This window comes from Lissotriton helveticus, chromosome 7 (genome assembly GCF_964261635.1).
Source record: "Lissotriton helveticus chromosome 7, aLisHel1.1, whole genome shotgun sequence".
Taxonomy (NCBI): domain Eukaryota; kingdom Metazoa; phylum Chordata; class Amphibia; order Caudata; family Salamandridae; genus Lissotriton; species Lissotriton helveticus.
The window spans coordinates 1,278,689,690-1,278,706,696 of record NC_136068.1 but is presented as its reverse complement, the minus strand read 5'-3'; the positions used below and the strand labels follow the sequence as shown (position 1 = coordinate 1,278,706,696).

The 17,007-nt window shown below is 44.4% G+C and overlaps 1 protein-coding gene across 3 annotated transcripts in view; it reads right to left on the bottom strand.

Annotated features, from left to right (window-relative positions):
- LOC144770188 (monocarboxylate transporter 6-like) overlaps positions 1-17,007 on the bottom strand; it is a 365,737-nt gene that overhangs the window by 35,491 nt on the left and 313,239 nt on the right. For all 3 annotated transcript variants that reach the window (XM_078654495.1, XM_078654496.1, XM_078654498.1), the window contains one exon: positions 3,515-4,360. In XM_078654495.1, the coding sequence (XP_078510621.1) occupies positions 3,515-4,360 (846 nt within the window). The remainder of the gene's footprint in view (positions 1-3,514; positions 4,361-17,007) is intronic.

The following is a 17,007-nucleotide window of genomic DNA, read 5'->3' as shown; positions in this document are numbered from 1 at the left end:
CAAGTCGTCTCTATAGCTGTATGGACATTTTACAACATGCAGAAGTCTACTGTGTTTTGCGAATCCTTAGTTGGAGTGGACCCATTTTATGTGTGTCACTGGAGTGAATGCCCACTTGAGTGACATTCCACTTCGTGCACTAGCTGACATCTTAGCGCTAACACCCTAAGTGAGTGGTATCCATGTTTGTGGCTTGAATGGTACAAGCACTGTGCACATAAGTGAGCCTCTGGTATCCGTTTAGGATGTCCCTGGCCTGGCCTTCTGCAAAAGATGGAGGTTAGGTTGTTTTTCCAGATAGTCAAAGTCTATTGCTGACAATCTTGAAGCTGGATTTAAGAGACCTAGATATGGAAGTGGGGAAAGAAGAGACAAGGCTCCTTTGGAATTCCAATCAGGCATTTTGCTGAGGGTCTGCTGCATTGTCGTCATGCAGTTCTGCCATTTGGTAAGTGGTGTGGTTGAAGCTGCAATATCTGCTTTTCAAGGTGAAAGAATCAATTTAGACAAGTTCCGTTTTTTGTCTTTCCCTTGATCATTGTCCCTTGGTGCTGATGGCAGCCACCTTGCATCTCTTTGTGCCTCTGTTGTGGGGGTTCCAAGCTGGGACTACCCTGCTATGAAGAGCCTCATTCTAAACAAAAGCTGTGTCTGGAGAGCAGACTGTAAAGGACACTTTAACAGAGAATAGATCCAAATCGCTTTTTTAAAAGGCAGACAGAGGAATAACATCTCCAGTCTGCTTTTACTGTAAAATGTGGAACCCACTGACCCACTAGTTGTTTCAGTACCAGGTTTTCTATGACCAAGGAAGTGAATGCTCTGCAGAATACTCAGAGGACTGCTGCGCAGCCAGAACTGGTGTCTGCCTGACAGCCAGCTTCACAGGCACAAGCGGTTCATTGATCTTACTTGAGGTATCCAGAAGCTAACCTGCCGGCTGAAAGAAGAAGTGAGATTTCAGTGCTATTTGGGTTTACCAGATGAAGGTGAACAGAGGACTAAACAGAGGCGGCCGGCACAGGTAAACAGAGGGGCGGTTGGGCTTGGGGAGGCTAAAGCTGGGGGGAATGGATATAATTAAATAAATAAATAATACCTATTTCGTCGTCTGTCGGCTTACCCCTTGTCGCATCCTGCCCTGCTCCGCCCCGTCGCACTTACCTGAGCCGGCCACTGCTGGGACTAAAGTATACCAAAACAAAGTGATGGAAGTAATGCTTGAATTAATCTCAGCCACTGGTAATTACTCTGAGCTGCGTCCCAATCAATAGTTATTTTGTACCCCATGTCACCTCAGGTTGCACCAACTATATGCAAATCACTCTTGACCCTGCTCCAATCAGAACAGTCCAGCCCGAATTGCCAAGCCAGGTGCTCCCTGAACTGGAACACAAGCAACCCAGGACTTGTTTTGCCCTAGTTATGGGCTCATCAGCGGGGTACAGCTTGATTCCAGTGACACAGTGTGCATGGGACACACGTCTGGGCATACCCGTCCCACATAGGTAGACACACTAAAGTATACAAAAAATGAAGGATGGAATGCTTGAATTAGTCTCAGTCGCTGGTAATTATTCTGGGCCTCATCCTAATCCATCATTACTTCGTACACTATGTCACCTCAGTTTGAGTTTTGGTTCAGAGAGGAGCTGGACTGGCAGTTCGGGCTGGACTGTTCCGTGGGGAACAGGGTCTAGACTCATTTGCATATGTCTTGGTCCAAACTGGTGCATGATGGGTGAAAAATGAGCGATTTCCAGCGACTGAGATTAATTCAAGCATTCCCCTACCACCTTGTTGTTTTTGCATTTGGTGAACTGAGGACAGCAACTGTATGTTCAGGTGTTTGCTTGGCAGGTATCAGACTTTGAGTGGTGGTTACTATCGGGCAGTGGTGGCCCGTGCAGGTAAGCACGGTGGGGCGGGGCAGGGGTGGGGGGTACAAGTGACAAACAATGGAATATTGAAAATAAAAAAACACCTTGTGTGTGCTGCATTGCGACTTGCACAAGGTAAGTGGTTTTATTTTTTAAATTATTTTATTTTCACTATTCCGTCGTTAGTCACTAGCACCCCTCCACCCCCGCCCCACTGTGCTTACATGAACAGGCTGCCACTGCTGTCAGAAACTGGGGTATCAATACTGTACACTGAGCATACTAGAGTGAGGTAATCTGCACCTGAATTTATGCTAATAAAACATTCTAACTCAAAGGTGAGAATCGCCAAAATTAGATGAAGTGTGGAACCTGGGTTCGGATGAGGAGTGAATAGCAGATCGAGGCTCAGTAGCCCAATCACACAGTTCACAAAATTGTGCCTATTCAGTATTATTTGTGTCTTTTGTGTGTAATAAAGAACTTTTCTTTTATGAGGTAAAGTACTGGGATGGAATACCAGTTATTGAGCTGCTGGTTGATTGTCGAGTTGTGTGTGCAAGCATCCCCGTACAATATCACTTAAAACCCTATGACTGCTCACAATTGCTACCACAGAGAGTCAAATGCTGAAGGAGTTGTATTTGGACCAGTCTGGAGTGCCACGGTAGGATGGACCCCTTAACATCAGAGGCAAATGACCCAACTTCCACATTTTAGGCTTGGAAGCCCCCGCTTACACTGAGGCCCCTGAATGGGGTAAGACATATATTATCTTCCATGGGGATGCACAGTCTCCTCCATAATTCAATGATAGGATTGAAAATCACACATAACCCTGGAGATACTATGCCATCTGTTCTTTTCCCAATCTTGGGGATGCCATCTCTAGCCAGTCCCAATCGTTACCTAAAACTGGTTTGCCTCTGAACACCCAGACACCACCAAACCTTTGCAGCCCTTTCATTCTGAGGTCAACAGCCTCTGTTTCTACACAACCTACTCACCACATGCAAATCTTCATATATAGATCTGACTGTTACAGATAGAGGAAGGGGAAACAGGCAACTAATGGCTGCCCTGTTTTTTTCTATGCAAAATGCTCAGTCCCTCTCCCCCACAGGGAAATATTTCCCACAAGAGTATTAGTCTAAGGATAAAAGAGTCACCTTACCACTTCATCTGAAACATTTAACCCCTTCGACGCTCATGACGAGCTGGGCTCGTCATGGCGTAGCCTCCTCGCACGCTCATGACGAGCCCAGCTCGTCACGTAACATGCGATTTTAAAAAACCCAGCGTACGGGCGGAATTCCGCCCGCACGCATGCGGTTAAGGAGAAGTAGAAATACAGTGAGACATTCCAATTCTGAGTGCAAAATTTTAAGGGCAATCAGAATGGCGTTTTGAGAAATCTTAAGATTTCCTTACGGGCCTGTGCATCTAATGCCTGTTAGGTTGGGACAGTTATCAGTCACATGCCTAATATATAACAATGCTACAGTCTGAAAGTCATTCAGAGGAAGGAGGCCCATTGGGTAGCTTCTAATTTCTAATCAACCTGTCCCCCTCTTGATTTTCAGTAATATATCCCAGGAAATTACAGCATACACACACTTTTCAACTGATCTTACCTGCCAATGGTGGTCCAATAAGAATAGTGATGCTTTCTAGGATTGTGAAAAGCCCAAAAGCACTTGCGAAGCGCTCCATGCCCACAATGTCCATGAGAACCTGGAAGACCAATGAGCCGACAAAACTCATGGAGATGCTGTACGCCACACAGAAGAGGACCAAAGCAGCATAGCTGTCCCACAGCCCAGCTATGAGATTGCTGGCTCCATTGACCATCACAGCCAGGCAGAAGAGATAGTAGAGCCGGTCCTTAAAGAAGGCCATCTGTGAGATGACCCCAGCCACCGGGCGCACAAAGATGTTGATGAAGCCAATGATGCCAAGTAGCATGGCTGCCTTGCTCTCCTCAATCCCACTAGCAGTTGCATATGGGACCAGGTAGACGTTCAGCACAAAGCCAAATACCATACAGATATTACCAAAGGTATAGATCTGATAATGTTTGTTGTGACGCAAGAGATCAAAGGCCATGTATTTCTGTAGTAACCGACTGCAAGATGACATGCTTGTCCAAAAGCAGGAGGTAGAAGCAAGTGGCGGGCTGAGATTTCCATTCTGTCTGGACTCCGGAGTGGGATGTACGTTGGCCTTTGGTGAAGAGGGCAGGGAGTGGATGGGTCTCATCACAGCCCCACAGACGCAGCAGTTGAGCAACACTCCCCCAAAGATGAGAAAGGTCCCACGCCAGTCCACAAAATCCAGCAAGTACTGGGACATCAGTGGCCACAATGCCATTCCGAGGGAGACACCTGTAGAGGCCAAGGAATTGGCAAGTGTTCGAAAGCGTATAAAGTAATAGCCCAGCACTGTGATGGCCGCTTGAAATGAGAGGCAAAGCCCCAGCCCTTATGAGAGAAAGAAACATTGAACACAAAAGATTAGCACTGGCTTTCATGTGTAAAAGACAGTGGTTGTAATAAACAGAAAGGCATGCAGGTGGAATTCAAGAGGAAGAATATGATGATGGAGACACTGAGTTAATGTATGGTGTGAGAACAGGAGCAGATATTATGGTCCCTTGTGTAATGCATGGTAGAAATTAGTATTGGGGTAGTTTGAGGCACTAAAGCTGTGCATATTTGTTTAATGTGAGGCCTGAGATCTTGAATATGTACTGTAGTTAAGAGGGCATCAGAGAGCAAAATAGAGGAGAACCTCACTGCAAAGTACAGCAGTAGTTGTTTTGGACAGTAGAATTGGGAGCCTTCAGAGTTAGCAGTGAGGCACAAATCTACATATGAGCAGGTGTGAGCTTGTAACCCACCTAATGTCCCACTATGGTCCAGCTATGTGATAGGCTAAGCCAAAGATGCCCATCTGGAAAAGCAGAGGTGTTCGGCAATTACTGGCCCATACGTAGGTGGGAATACCATTTGTGGATATGTGCTGCCATCTGCTCTCAGCTCACTAATGGGTTTGATAACCATTAGTGATTACTCACATCACCTATATACTACCCAGCAAGCACCTGAAGACCCAGGTCCAACAACCTCTATTCATCTCCCCAGCAATTGTGCCAGGTGAAGATGAGCAGCTTCAAGTCCTTAGGTCTTTTCTTCTGTGGATGCTCCACTCTCTCCCGAAATCAAGCCTAACTGGTAAGTTGCTATCATGCATATGTGGTCAGCCTGATAGACTGCAGACATTGCCCCCAATCTTACTAGAACCCATCAACTCAACAAATCTGGCAGAATACTACTTTTCTGAAGGGAATAATTGTCAGATTCCACTCAGATATCCAAACACATGGCTTGTCTGGTGCATAGTTCGAAATGTAGAGGTAGTAATGCAACGTTACAACCCCAGCAACATTTGATACCACAGTAAAGTAGGTAATTATCAGTATTTAAAAGTTATCTCTGGTAGAAATCATACTCCTGTTAACACAGGTAAGGCCCTTTATCCAGTCAAGTTAAGTGTGGAAGTTGTCTATATTTTTAGGTGCCGAGATTATAACCCCAATAGCAGAGCCCCCACAAATTTAGGTATGCATTTTAATAGTAAATGTTTAAGGGACGCAGGGGAGTGGTTGGAAAATGTATGAGTAATGGGGTGGGGTTAAGGGAGGAGTAAGGAGGGGTTTACAGGAGGGTCAGGAGGGATTTAGGAAGGGACAGCAGTACATTTCTACAGGTACTATACTAAAAAAAAGGGCCCAGTTCAGAGCTGGAGTAAGTCTAGCACTACACATTGCCAGCTACTGGTATTGCAGCTCCTCCCATATAAAATATTGGAATTAGGGACTTAAAATATCAACCTATGGGAAATAATATTAAATTAAGTTACATTATTTTAAATAGTTCATATAAACACAATTTAATGCTAAAAATAATTAATGTTTATGTTTAAGAATTTGTAGAGCGCGTGGCTACCAGAGGGCTTCCCAGCGCTAAAGAGTACTGTTTACAAGCTCTTATCGATAGGGTGTCTACAAGGGAAACAGCAAAGTTTTGAGATGTTTCCTGAAAACGGTTTCGTTGGGTAGAATTCTTACTTTATACGTGAGGGCATTCCACATCTTTAGTACCAGGTGGGCAAATGATCTGCCCCCCCCCCCAACCTGGCTCTTTTCGCTCTCTTAGTCCCAATAAGCTGTTGCTGGGATGATCTTAGCTGCCTGGTCGGGACATACCTGGACATCATTTGTTTCAGTTGTATTGGACCTTTTTTGTTAACAGCCCTATATATGCCAGGCATAGGGACTTAAACTTTATTCTTGTTTCAATAGGGAGCCAGTGTAGCTGTTTCAGTTCTTCTTTAGTCGAAATGTGTTTGGGGATTTTTAGGAGTTTTGCTGCCACATTTTGTACTACCTGTAGTCTCTTCGTCACATATTTAGGCGTGCCCACGTAAAGTGAGATTCCATAGTCCAAGCACGAGATTATAAGTGTCTGGATGGCCGTTTTTTTCAGATATTCCAGGATCACCTCAATAATCTTCCTTAGTATTTTAAGCAGAGAGAAACATATTCCTGACAGTTTCCTGGACTGGCAATCCATTGTGATTGAGTTCTCTATCCAGACCCCCAAGCTTTGTATAACTGATTTGGGTATAGGTGGGTTTCCCATACAAGGCTGCCACTGTGTCAGGGGTGCCTGGATATTGGATTTTCCCAATAGCATAATCTCAGTTTTTTCACCATTTAATTTTAGATGGCTATTTGCCATCCAATTTACCACTCTCTCCAGACAGTGACTCGACTGCTGATTTGCATTATCTGTTAGGGAGACTATCAGCTGAGTATCATCAGCAAATGACACCACTGAGACACCATCTTCCCGTGCTATATTAGCCAGCTGTCGTACATAAATATTAAATAGGGTAGGACTAAGGGAAGATCCCTGTGGGACGCCACATGTCATTGGGAGGTGGTCTGAGAAACCGTCCCCTTCCATCACTTGGAAGGACCAGTCTTCCAAAAAAAGAAGCCAACAAGTCCATGGCAAGGCCATGGACTCCTATTTCTCTTAGTCTCCCTATTAAAGTGGTATGATCTACTGTGTCAAATGCTGCACTGTGGTCTAACAAAAGTATGGTGGCAGAACCACCCTTAACCAATAGTGCCTTTAACTCCTCTATGACCACCAAAAGTGCTAATTCTGTACTATGGGAGGCACGAAAACCCATCTGAGTGGGATGCAGTGTTTCATTAGTTTCCAGTTGGTCAAGGTACTATTTACTAACCCTGGGCGTAGTAGGCGTAGTGGGGCTACGCGAAGCTATGCGAAGTGGACCAGAAACTACGTCCACCTACGCACTTCGCGTAGCCCCACTACGCGCCACCCGCCTCCCTCCCGCCCTCGCTAAATACCACCCGCCTCCCTCCCGCCCTCCCTAAATACTGAAATAATTATTTTAAAAACAATAAAACACCACTTACCTTGTCGGCTGCGTCTCCGGGGCTCCCTCTGGTAACCGCGCCGCCATCATGCATAGTAATGCGCATGCGCTGCCGCCCGCGCATGCGCATTTCTCACGAGAAATGCGCATACGCGGGCGGCCGCGCATGCGCATTACTATGCATGATGGCGGCGCGGTTACCAGAGGGAGCCCCGGAGATGCAGCCGACAAGGTAAGTGGTGTTTTATTGTTTTTAAAATAATTATTTCAGTATTTAGGGAGGGCGGGAGGGAGGCGGGTGGCGGGCAACTTCGCTACGCCCACGGAGTGGGCGTAGTGTTGCCTGCTACGCCTACTTCGCAAATGGCGAAGTAGGCAACACTACGCTCACTCCGTGGGCGTAGCGAAGTGCTATGCCCAGGCTTACTATTTACATGCTTTCCCAAACGTTTGCTGATAAATGTCAAAAGTGAGAGATGGCGTAGATTGCTAAAGACAGTAGGGTTCATATTGGCTTTTTTTGTAAAGGCCTAATGATTGCATGCTTCTAAGCTTTTGGGACCAAAGCTGTTTCTAATGATAGGTTGAGCATTTCCATTATGGAGGGTAAAATGTTCTCCAGTGCTTTAAATAAAATCTGGGGCGGGGCTGGATAAATAGGTGATCCAGATTTAGTACCTTTTATTAGATTATGAACGTCTTCTTCCTCAAGTCTGGGGAAAAGAGCTAATTTTGGGATGGATAAAGGTCTTTCCACCTCTGTACCTATCTGCGAGTTCAAGTGCCTATCCTTTAGGAATAGGTAATATATTTCTATTACTTTTTTATGAAAATAGGTAGCTATGTCATTACACCTTTCGACTGAATTAATAAAAATAGTACATCATTTTTCATTTAATCATAGCATTTGAACCATCTTTTTTTAACATTTAAAAATATATTTAACAATAAACTGTATTATAATTAAACTACTTTTGCTAATTTCATACATCACTTTGAATAGTTATCAATGCATATTTTTTTTACATTTATTGAATGTCTTGTTTAATTTAAACTTCAGAAAAAGCATTTTATTTTGAATTATATTTACATTACAGATTTAAATCAAAATTATGCTAGTGGTGTAGCATATTTTCTTTAGTTCTTATTTAAAATAAATATATAAAATTAATTTATATTAATGTCTCATAAAATATATTGTTTTCAAGTTTAGTAAACTTTAAATTGTTCCCTATACTTAACAGGGCTAAAAAAATCATTAAAATATTACTAGACCTGCAGGTCTAGTAACTTGAATAACCTACTCGACCTAACTGTAATGTAAACCTGCCTCAAATTCCGTGATCCTAGGCAAATATTTTATTTTAAGGAGCTGGCTTTTTCTTCATTATCGCATATGAGAGCACCTTTAAACATGCGGTTTCGGAAGATCTGCTGTACACATTTTTTTAATTTGATTTATTGGAAGAAACATTAGCTCCATGTATAATACGAATTTGATCTCAGAACACCAAGACACATATTCCCAGTCCTGGCCTTAGAAACAGGATCTCTGCAACAGCTCCTAGCATACCTATTATGTATTCCAAACTTAGCTATGGAACACACTGCCCCCGGAGACCAGACGGAATGCCTCTTCTACCTCTTTTAAGAAAGAAGTAAAATCTCTAATCTTAAGGAAATTCACATGAAACAATGTATCTATTTCCCACAAGGGCTGTTTTTGTATAACAAGATTTAATTATGACGCTCAGTGCTCTTTTGTTTGTTACTTCTACCTATGTAAAGCGCTCTGATACCCACAAAGGTTATGTTCGCGCTATATAAAACTTTCAAAATAAAATATATAAACATACAGGGTATACATGACCTCAGGATTTGCCTTTTAGTTCACTTATAGCATTGTCATCAGGACGGGAGCAGGAATATTTCTCAGTTCATGTTTAAAAACTCACTTTTAATAAATATATTACTAAAAAGTGATGTGGTAGTGCACTGCCATTTACACACAGCACATTTCCCATTGAAATGCCCACACCCTTTCCCACTAACATGCAGTTTTACTGATAAAGCTGTCGAGCGCATAAACAACCTTTGGAAATTGGGTTTTAGCAAAAATATATACCATTTGCACATCACCAAGTAAGGTGTTCTGATTTACTCTCATCCTGTAAAAATGTTATTTCATCACACAGAATTACAAAAATGTGCTTTCAAAACTACTGAAATATATTTTAAATAGTTGTGCAATTAACTATTTAAATGTTGTCTTAGAAAAAAGCCTTACCCTTTACAGTCTTTCATTTTACATGCTTCGCACAGCACCATTGTCAGAGAGCTCGCTTTACAAAATTCTATAAATTCACAGTCAGAGAAAGAAAAGCAAATGTAAGAAGACAAACTGACTTTTGACCTCTATCTCTGAACTCTAAGTAAATGTGATAAGATAAAAACAAGATTTAAAGAAAAGAAAAGTAGGAGAGGTGATGATTAATGGTATCTGGTTGCATGTCTATATATCTTCTATACTAATATAATAAAGAGAGAGCCCAAACCTTTGAGGCGGGTGATCTCAGGAACCACAGCACCAATCACAACACCCAATACAGCGTTGGAAAGGGCAGTTGCAGCAGAAGGACATATGCAGACGCCCACCATATACAATTAAAAGGTAAAAGAACCGTGCCAGCAAAGTAGTCCCTTCTGGGCGTGTCTGCGTTGTGCTGTGGGCGTGTGCTGGGGGCATGACAAACGATGGGGGCGTGTGGTACATTCCACCCTTCATGTCATGTCTCATTTCGTGTGCTGTGGGCATGTGCTGGGGGCGTGGGCGTGTGCGGGGCGCGGCATTACGGGGAAAAAAAAGCGAGCGTTGTGCCCAATATTTCATTGTTTTTTCTTCCCAGGTTCTGTACATTCCAGCTCCGGGTGTCCACCCACCTCCCTTGAAATAACACTGCACCCCATAATCATAACCCACCCTTACTCCTTAAAATACCCCAACACCCTTAAACACTAACCCATCTTAACCCTATAAATGCACCCAGTACCCCAAAACCCAAACCTATCCCTAAACCCTAAAAATACCCCTGTACCCCAAAACCCAAACCTAGCCCTGAACCCTATAAATACCCCTGTACCTCAAAATCCAAACCTACCCCTGAACCCTAAAAATACCCCTGTACCCCAAAACTCAAACCTAGCCCTGAACCCTAAAAATAACCCCGTACCCCAAAACCCAAACCTACCCCATATCCCTAAAATACCCCTGTACCCCAAAACCCAAACCTAGCCCTGAACCCTCAAAATACCCCTGTACCCCTGTACCCCAAAACCCAAACCTACCCCTGAACCCTAAAAATACCCCTGTACCCCAAAACCCAAACCTAGCCCTGAACCATAAAAATAACCCTGTACCCCAAAACCCAAACCTACCCCTGAACCCTAAAATACCCCTGTACCCCAAAACTCAAACCTAGCCCTGAACCCTAATAATACCCCTGTACCCCAAAACCCAAACCTAGCCCTGAACCCTTAAAATACCCCTGTACCCCAAAACCCAAACCTACCCCTGAACACTAAAAATACCCCTATACCCCAAAACCCAAACCTAGCCCTGAATCCTAAAAATACCCCTGTACCCCAAAACCCATACCTATCCCTAAACCCTAAAACTACCCCTGTACCCCATAACCCAAAACTATATCTGAACCCTTAAAATACCCAAACACCCCAAAACATATACCTCAGTACCCCAAAACATATACCCCTATACCCATACTTACCTTATCCAAACATTAAAAAAAACATGCTTTTACCATTCATGCATTTACAACGAATTTCGTTGTAAATGTATGCTTGGTAAAGCATATAAAATGTAATGTCATGTGTTATAATGGCATTGCGGAGTCATGGTACTTTCGTAATGAAAGTATGCGGAGTGATGGTATGCGGAAAGAAAGTTGCGGAATAATGGGTGTTTACCATCCCCCGGTAAGTACATTGGTGGCACGGCGGCCCAAATCTCCAGCAACATACTCATATTTTTTCACCACCGATTTGAAAAATGCAAAGGTCTCTCTCATTAATGGCCAGCACCGACATACACTTTTAGACACACCTCCCTCCACAAGTTCTAGAATTGCGAACTTTGGAGCTGGGGACCTACGTTCGAATCTCAGCATCAGCTCAACATCCTGTAATTCCAGGCAAATCGCTTTGTCTCCCCGTGCCTACCACAAATGAATGTGTTCTTCTGTAATGTAAATTGTGCTCACTCCATGTTGTCGAGTTCGCGCTATATAATATTGCAAGGAAAAATAAAGTAGGGAAACTCGCGTTCACACACTACTGAACGTGCACTCTTAAGTGCATCAGCAGTGCACTGTGAATCGGAGCGAGTTCACAGGCCTGTCACAGATAAGAAATGCTATCAAAACGAAATCGTACGAAACAATATACTACTGGCCGGCAGCAATTCATACCCGGACAACGTCGGGACTGGCTGCTAGTTTATTATAAACAGTCCACTATGCCATTACCAGAAAGTGGTGTCACTGTCATATTCATTATAACCCGCTACACAAAAAAAACCGGGATAATTTCTTCAGAATACTAGTTTAATCGGAAAGATGCTCATTACTTCATGTTTGTGAAATCAAAGCCTCTGATTGACATCCTGCATGGCTGGGAATCAACATCTTGTTAATGAAAGAAGATGCCATGGAAACGGAGTCACTACATACCTTCAACCCCACCTCTCACAACAGTGCAACAAATAGCAACGAACGACCGATGTAGTCAAAATGTGGTTGCCATCTTGGAACATATTACTTTACAAGAATGCAATGGATTACATCAGTGCTTAATTTGCGCCGGTTCTTTCCGGTGCTTAGCACCGGCACTTAAGCATCAGGGCCGGGTCTACACACACAATGACGGGTCATTGATTTTGATAGCTCCTCCGCACAGAGTGTTACTGTTACGGTGGTTGCTTTTGTCATGGAACTTGAAAGTAACACGACTACACACCAGGAAGGGTCCGTTGGAACTTGAAGGCAGCCCTATTTGTCATGACTTTGGAAAAGTCAAGGTGCTTGAGTTTACAATGTGGACACCTCACCCGGATCGTCTGGCACTGCTGGGGACGGGGCTAGAGCAGTGTTCTGGTGTTCAGTGCGGCGGCGCCGGCTTGGGAAATTTAAACACTGCACATGCTGGTAATGACGCTCACATCTGCCCACTCTTGCCTCGGCCGCAGGATGATAGTAGGGTCTAAACATCCTGCTCTCAGGTTTAACTCAACACGTCACGTCTGGGGTGGAGCATAGGGGGTCGTCTCCCGGAGCCTGCAGTTCTTTATAGATTCAGGATGCAGATCAGGAGAAAAAAGGGCAACACTTCTGCAATGAAAATGGTTTATTTCAGAATTTGCAGCGGCAGGATTACCCAGTCTAATTTAAAAGTTAGGTTATAAACATGATCTATTTTTTTAATAGTCCAATCGCTGGAATGAGAGGAATCGAACATATATAGACAAATGCAAAAACTAACCCATCTTAACCCTATAAATGCACCCAGTACCCCAAAACCCAAACCTATCCCTAAACCCTAAAAATACCCCTGTACCCCAAAACCCAAACCTAGCCCTGAACCCTATAAATACCCCTGTACCTCAAAATCCAAACCTACCCCTGAACCCTAAAAATACCCCTGTACCCCAAAACTCAAACCTAGCCCTGAACCCTAAAAATAACCCCGTACCCCAAAACCCAAACCTACCCCATATCCCTAAAATACCCCTGTACCCCAAAACCCAAACCTAGCCCTGAACCCTCAAAATACCCCTGTACCCCTGTACCCCAAAACCCAAACCTACCCCTGAACCCTAAAAATACCCCTGTACCCCAAAACCCAAACCTAGCCCTGAACCATAAAAATAACCCTGTACCCCAAAACCCAAACCTACCCCTGAACCCTAAAATACCCCTGTACCCCAAAACTCAAACCTAGCCCTGAACCCTAATAATACCCCTGTACCCCAAAACCCAAACCTAGCCCTGAACCCTTAAAATACCCCTGTACCCCAAAACCCAAACCTACCCCTGAACACTAAAAATACCCCTATACCCCAAAACCCAAACCTAGCCCTGAATCCTAAAAATACCCCTGTACCCCAAAACCCATACCTATCCCTAAACCCTAAAACTACCCCTGTACCCCATAACCCAAAACTATATCTGAACCCTTAAAATACCCAAACACCCCAAAACATATACCTCAGTACCCCAAAACATATACCCCTATACCCATACTTACCTTATCCAAACATTAAAAAAAACATGCTTTTACCATTCATGCATTTACAACGAATTTCGTTGTAAATGTATGCGTGGTAAAGCATATAAAATGTAATGTCATGTGTTATAATGGCATTGCGGAGTCATGGTACTTTCGTAATGAAAGTATGCGGAGTGATGGTATGCGGAAAGAAAGTTGCGGAATAATGGGTGTTTACCATCCCCCGGTAAGTACATTGGTGGCACGGCGGCCCAAATCTCCAGCAACATACTCATATTTTTTCACCACCGATTTGAAAAATGCAAAGGTCTCTCTCATTAATGGCCAGCACCGACATACACTTTTAGACACACCTCCCTCCACAAGTTCTAGAATTGCGAACTTTGGAGCTGGGGACCTACGTTCGAATCTCAGCATCAGCTCAACATCCTGTAATTCCAGGCAAATCGCTTTGTCTCCCCGTGCCTACCACAAATGAATGTGTTCTTCTGTAATGTAAATTGTGCTCACTCCATGTTGTCGAGTTCGCGCTATATAATATTGCAAGGAAAAATAAAGTAGGGAAACTCGCGTTCACACACTACTGAACGTGCACTCTTAAGTGCATCAGCAGTGCACTGTGAATCGGAGCGAGTTCACAGGCCTGTCACAGATAAGAAATGCTATCAAAACGAAATCGTACGAAACAATATACTACTGGCCGGCAGCAATTCATACCCGGACAACGTCGGGACTGGCTGCTAGTTTATTATAAACAGTCCACTATGCCATTACCAGAAAGTGGTGTCACTGTCATATTCATTATAACCCGCTACACAAAAAAACCGGGATAATTTCTTCAGAATACTAGTTTAATCGGAAAGATGCTCATTACTTCATGTTTGTGAAATCAAAGCCTCTGATTGACATCCTGCATGGCTGGGAATCAACATCTTGTTAATGAAAGAAGATGCCATGGAAACGGAGTCACTACATACCTTCAACCCCACCTCTCACAACAGTGCAACAAATAGCAACGAACGACCGATGTAGTCAAAATGTGGTTGCCATCTTGGAACATATTACTTTACAAGAATGCAATGGATTACATCAGTGCTTAATTTGCGCCGGTTCTTTCCGGTGCTTAGCACCGGCACTTAAGCATCAGGGCCGGGTCTACACACACAATGACGGGTCATTGATTTTGATAGCTCCTCCGCACAGAGTGTTACTGTTACGGTGGTTGCTTTTGTCATGGAACTTGAAAGTAACACGACTACACACCAGGAAGGGTCCGTTGGAACTTGAAGGCAGCCCTATTTGTCATGACTTTGGAAAAGTCAAGGTGCTTGAGTTTACAATGTGGACACCTCACCCGGATCGTCTGGCACTGCTGGGGACGGGGCTAGAGCAGTGTTCTGGTGTTCAGTGCGGCTGCGCCGGCTTGGGAAATTTAAACACTGCACATGCTGGTAATGACGCTCACATCTGCCCACTCTTGCCTCGGCCGCAGGATGATAGTAGGGTCTAAACATCCTGCTCTCAGGTTTAACTCAACACGTCACGTCTGGGGTGGAGCATAGGGGGTCGTCTCCCGGAGCCTGCAGTTCTTTATAGATTCAGGATGCAGATCAGGAGAAAAAAGGGCAACACTTCTGCAATGAAAATGGTTTATTTCAGAATTTGCAGCGGCAGGATTACCCAGTCTAATTTAAAAGTTAGGTTATAAACATGATCTATTTTTTTAATAGTCCAATCGCTGGAATGAGAGGAATCGAACATAAATAGACAAATGCAAAAAGATGGGAAGAGCAAGTAAACTCAGATAAAGTCAGAACATGGCAAGAGGCACAGAAAACACAACTCTGGGGGTTCTGTCTCATCTAGGCGCTTTAAATTGCAAGGAACAAACAATGAAGTCCTTGGTAAGCGGGGTTGGTTAGCGGTGTCCACCGTAGGCCCAAAAAGTCCAGATCTACACCAGTTATCAGGATATCAAGAGAAGATTCCGAGAGGCGAAAATTGAGATTTTTCATGAATGATGAATAAATCTCTAGCTTCTCAAAGACGCAATCGCTGCAATCGCGGCAATCTGCAGTCAGCATTTGGACGGGCGAAAATTGAGATTTTTCATGAATGGTGAATAAATCTCTAGCTTCTCAAAGACCCAATCGCTGCATTCGCGGCAATTTGCAGTCAACATTTGGACTGTCTCACTGTCTCTGATGATTATGTTTATGTGTTGGCGAGGAGGCCGCAGCCCTTAGCAGTGTTCCCGGCCCGGTGGGCGGGTCGGGACACTGAATTGGGCTGGGTTTAGTTCTGCAGGGGTTAGGCGGCAGGAGGAAATGTGCGCAGCTTTGATTGCGCATTGCCATGCCCCAGCATACATATCTGCACACACGGCATCTGACCCTGCACCACCAAGTCATCGTGGTTCAACTGGCCATGGGCGGCCGTTCAACTCGCCTCAGTTACTACTCACTCTGAGTGTTAGCCAGTGCGACCCCCCACTTCTCACAACGACGTTGGTGTTAAGGGACTGTCAGCAGAGCAGTAGTTGGTAGCCAGTACCGCCCGGCGGCCAACAGCACCCATGGAAAATCATGGCTCACCTTGCAAGCCTGGCCCCTCCGCCCCCAATCAGTTAACAAAGTAGCCTAAGGCAGTTCACTGACTGCCTTGGCTGTCAGTGTGTGTCCCGGGCCTACCGCGAACGAACTGCCACCAAGAACAGTTACTTTACTGACTGCCCAGTAAGAGTTAAGCGAGTGAGTTAAACACCCAAAAAGTAGAAATTTTAACTAGTAGTGTAGGAGCCGCCATGTGCCCGCCATATTCCATGATCATCTATAAATTCAATAATGATGCCATTGCTAAGAGGAGAATGCTGAGATTCATGAGATGCTGAATGAATCTCAATCAAGTTCATCTCAAATCTCAATTTCATATGGCGGCCGCGGCTCTTAGTTTTAGTGTTGTGGGCCCGGTGGTGCGGGTCGGGAGGGACACTGTGGTGTTATTTGAGCTGGATTTTGGTTCTGCCGTCGTTGGGGTTGTGCGTTTTAGGCTGCAGGCAGTGTGTGTGCAGTTTCATTTATTGCCACGCCCGCGGCCCCAGCATACCCTCACGGGTCAAGTCATGCCACACCCCTGCACACTGACTTGAGTCATCATCTTACTGGGTCCGTTCAACAACTTCAACGCCAGCCAACAAACGCAACCCAACAACGACGTTGGCACGGAGGACTCAGGACTGACAGCTGCGCAGCACTACTAGTAGTAGTACTGTTGTAGTAGCCAGTACGGTAACAACAGTGGCACTAGGTGAGGCAGACAGTGGCAGGCCTAATGCTGCCCTAAGAAGCAGCCT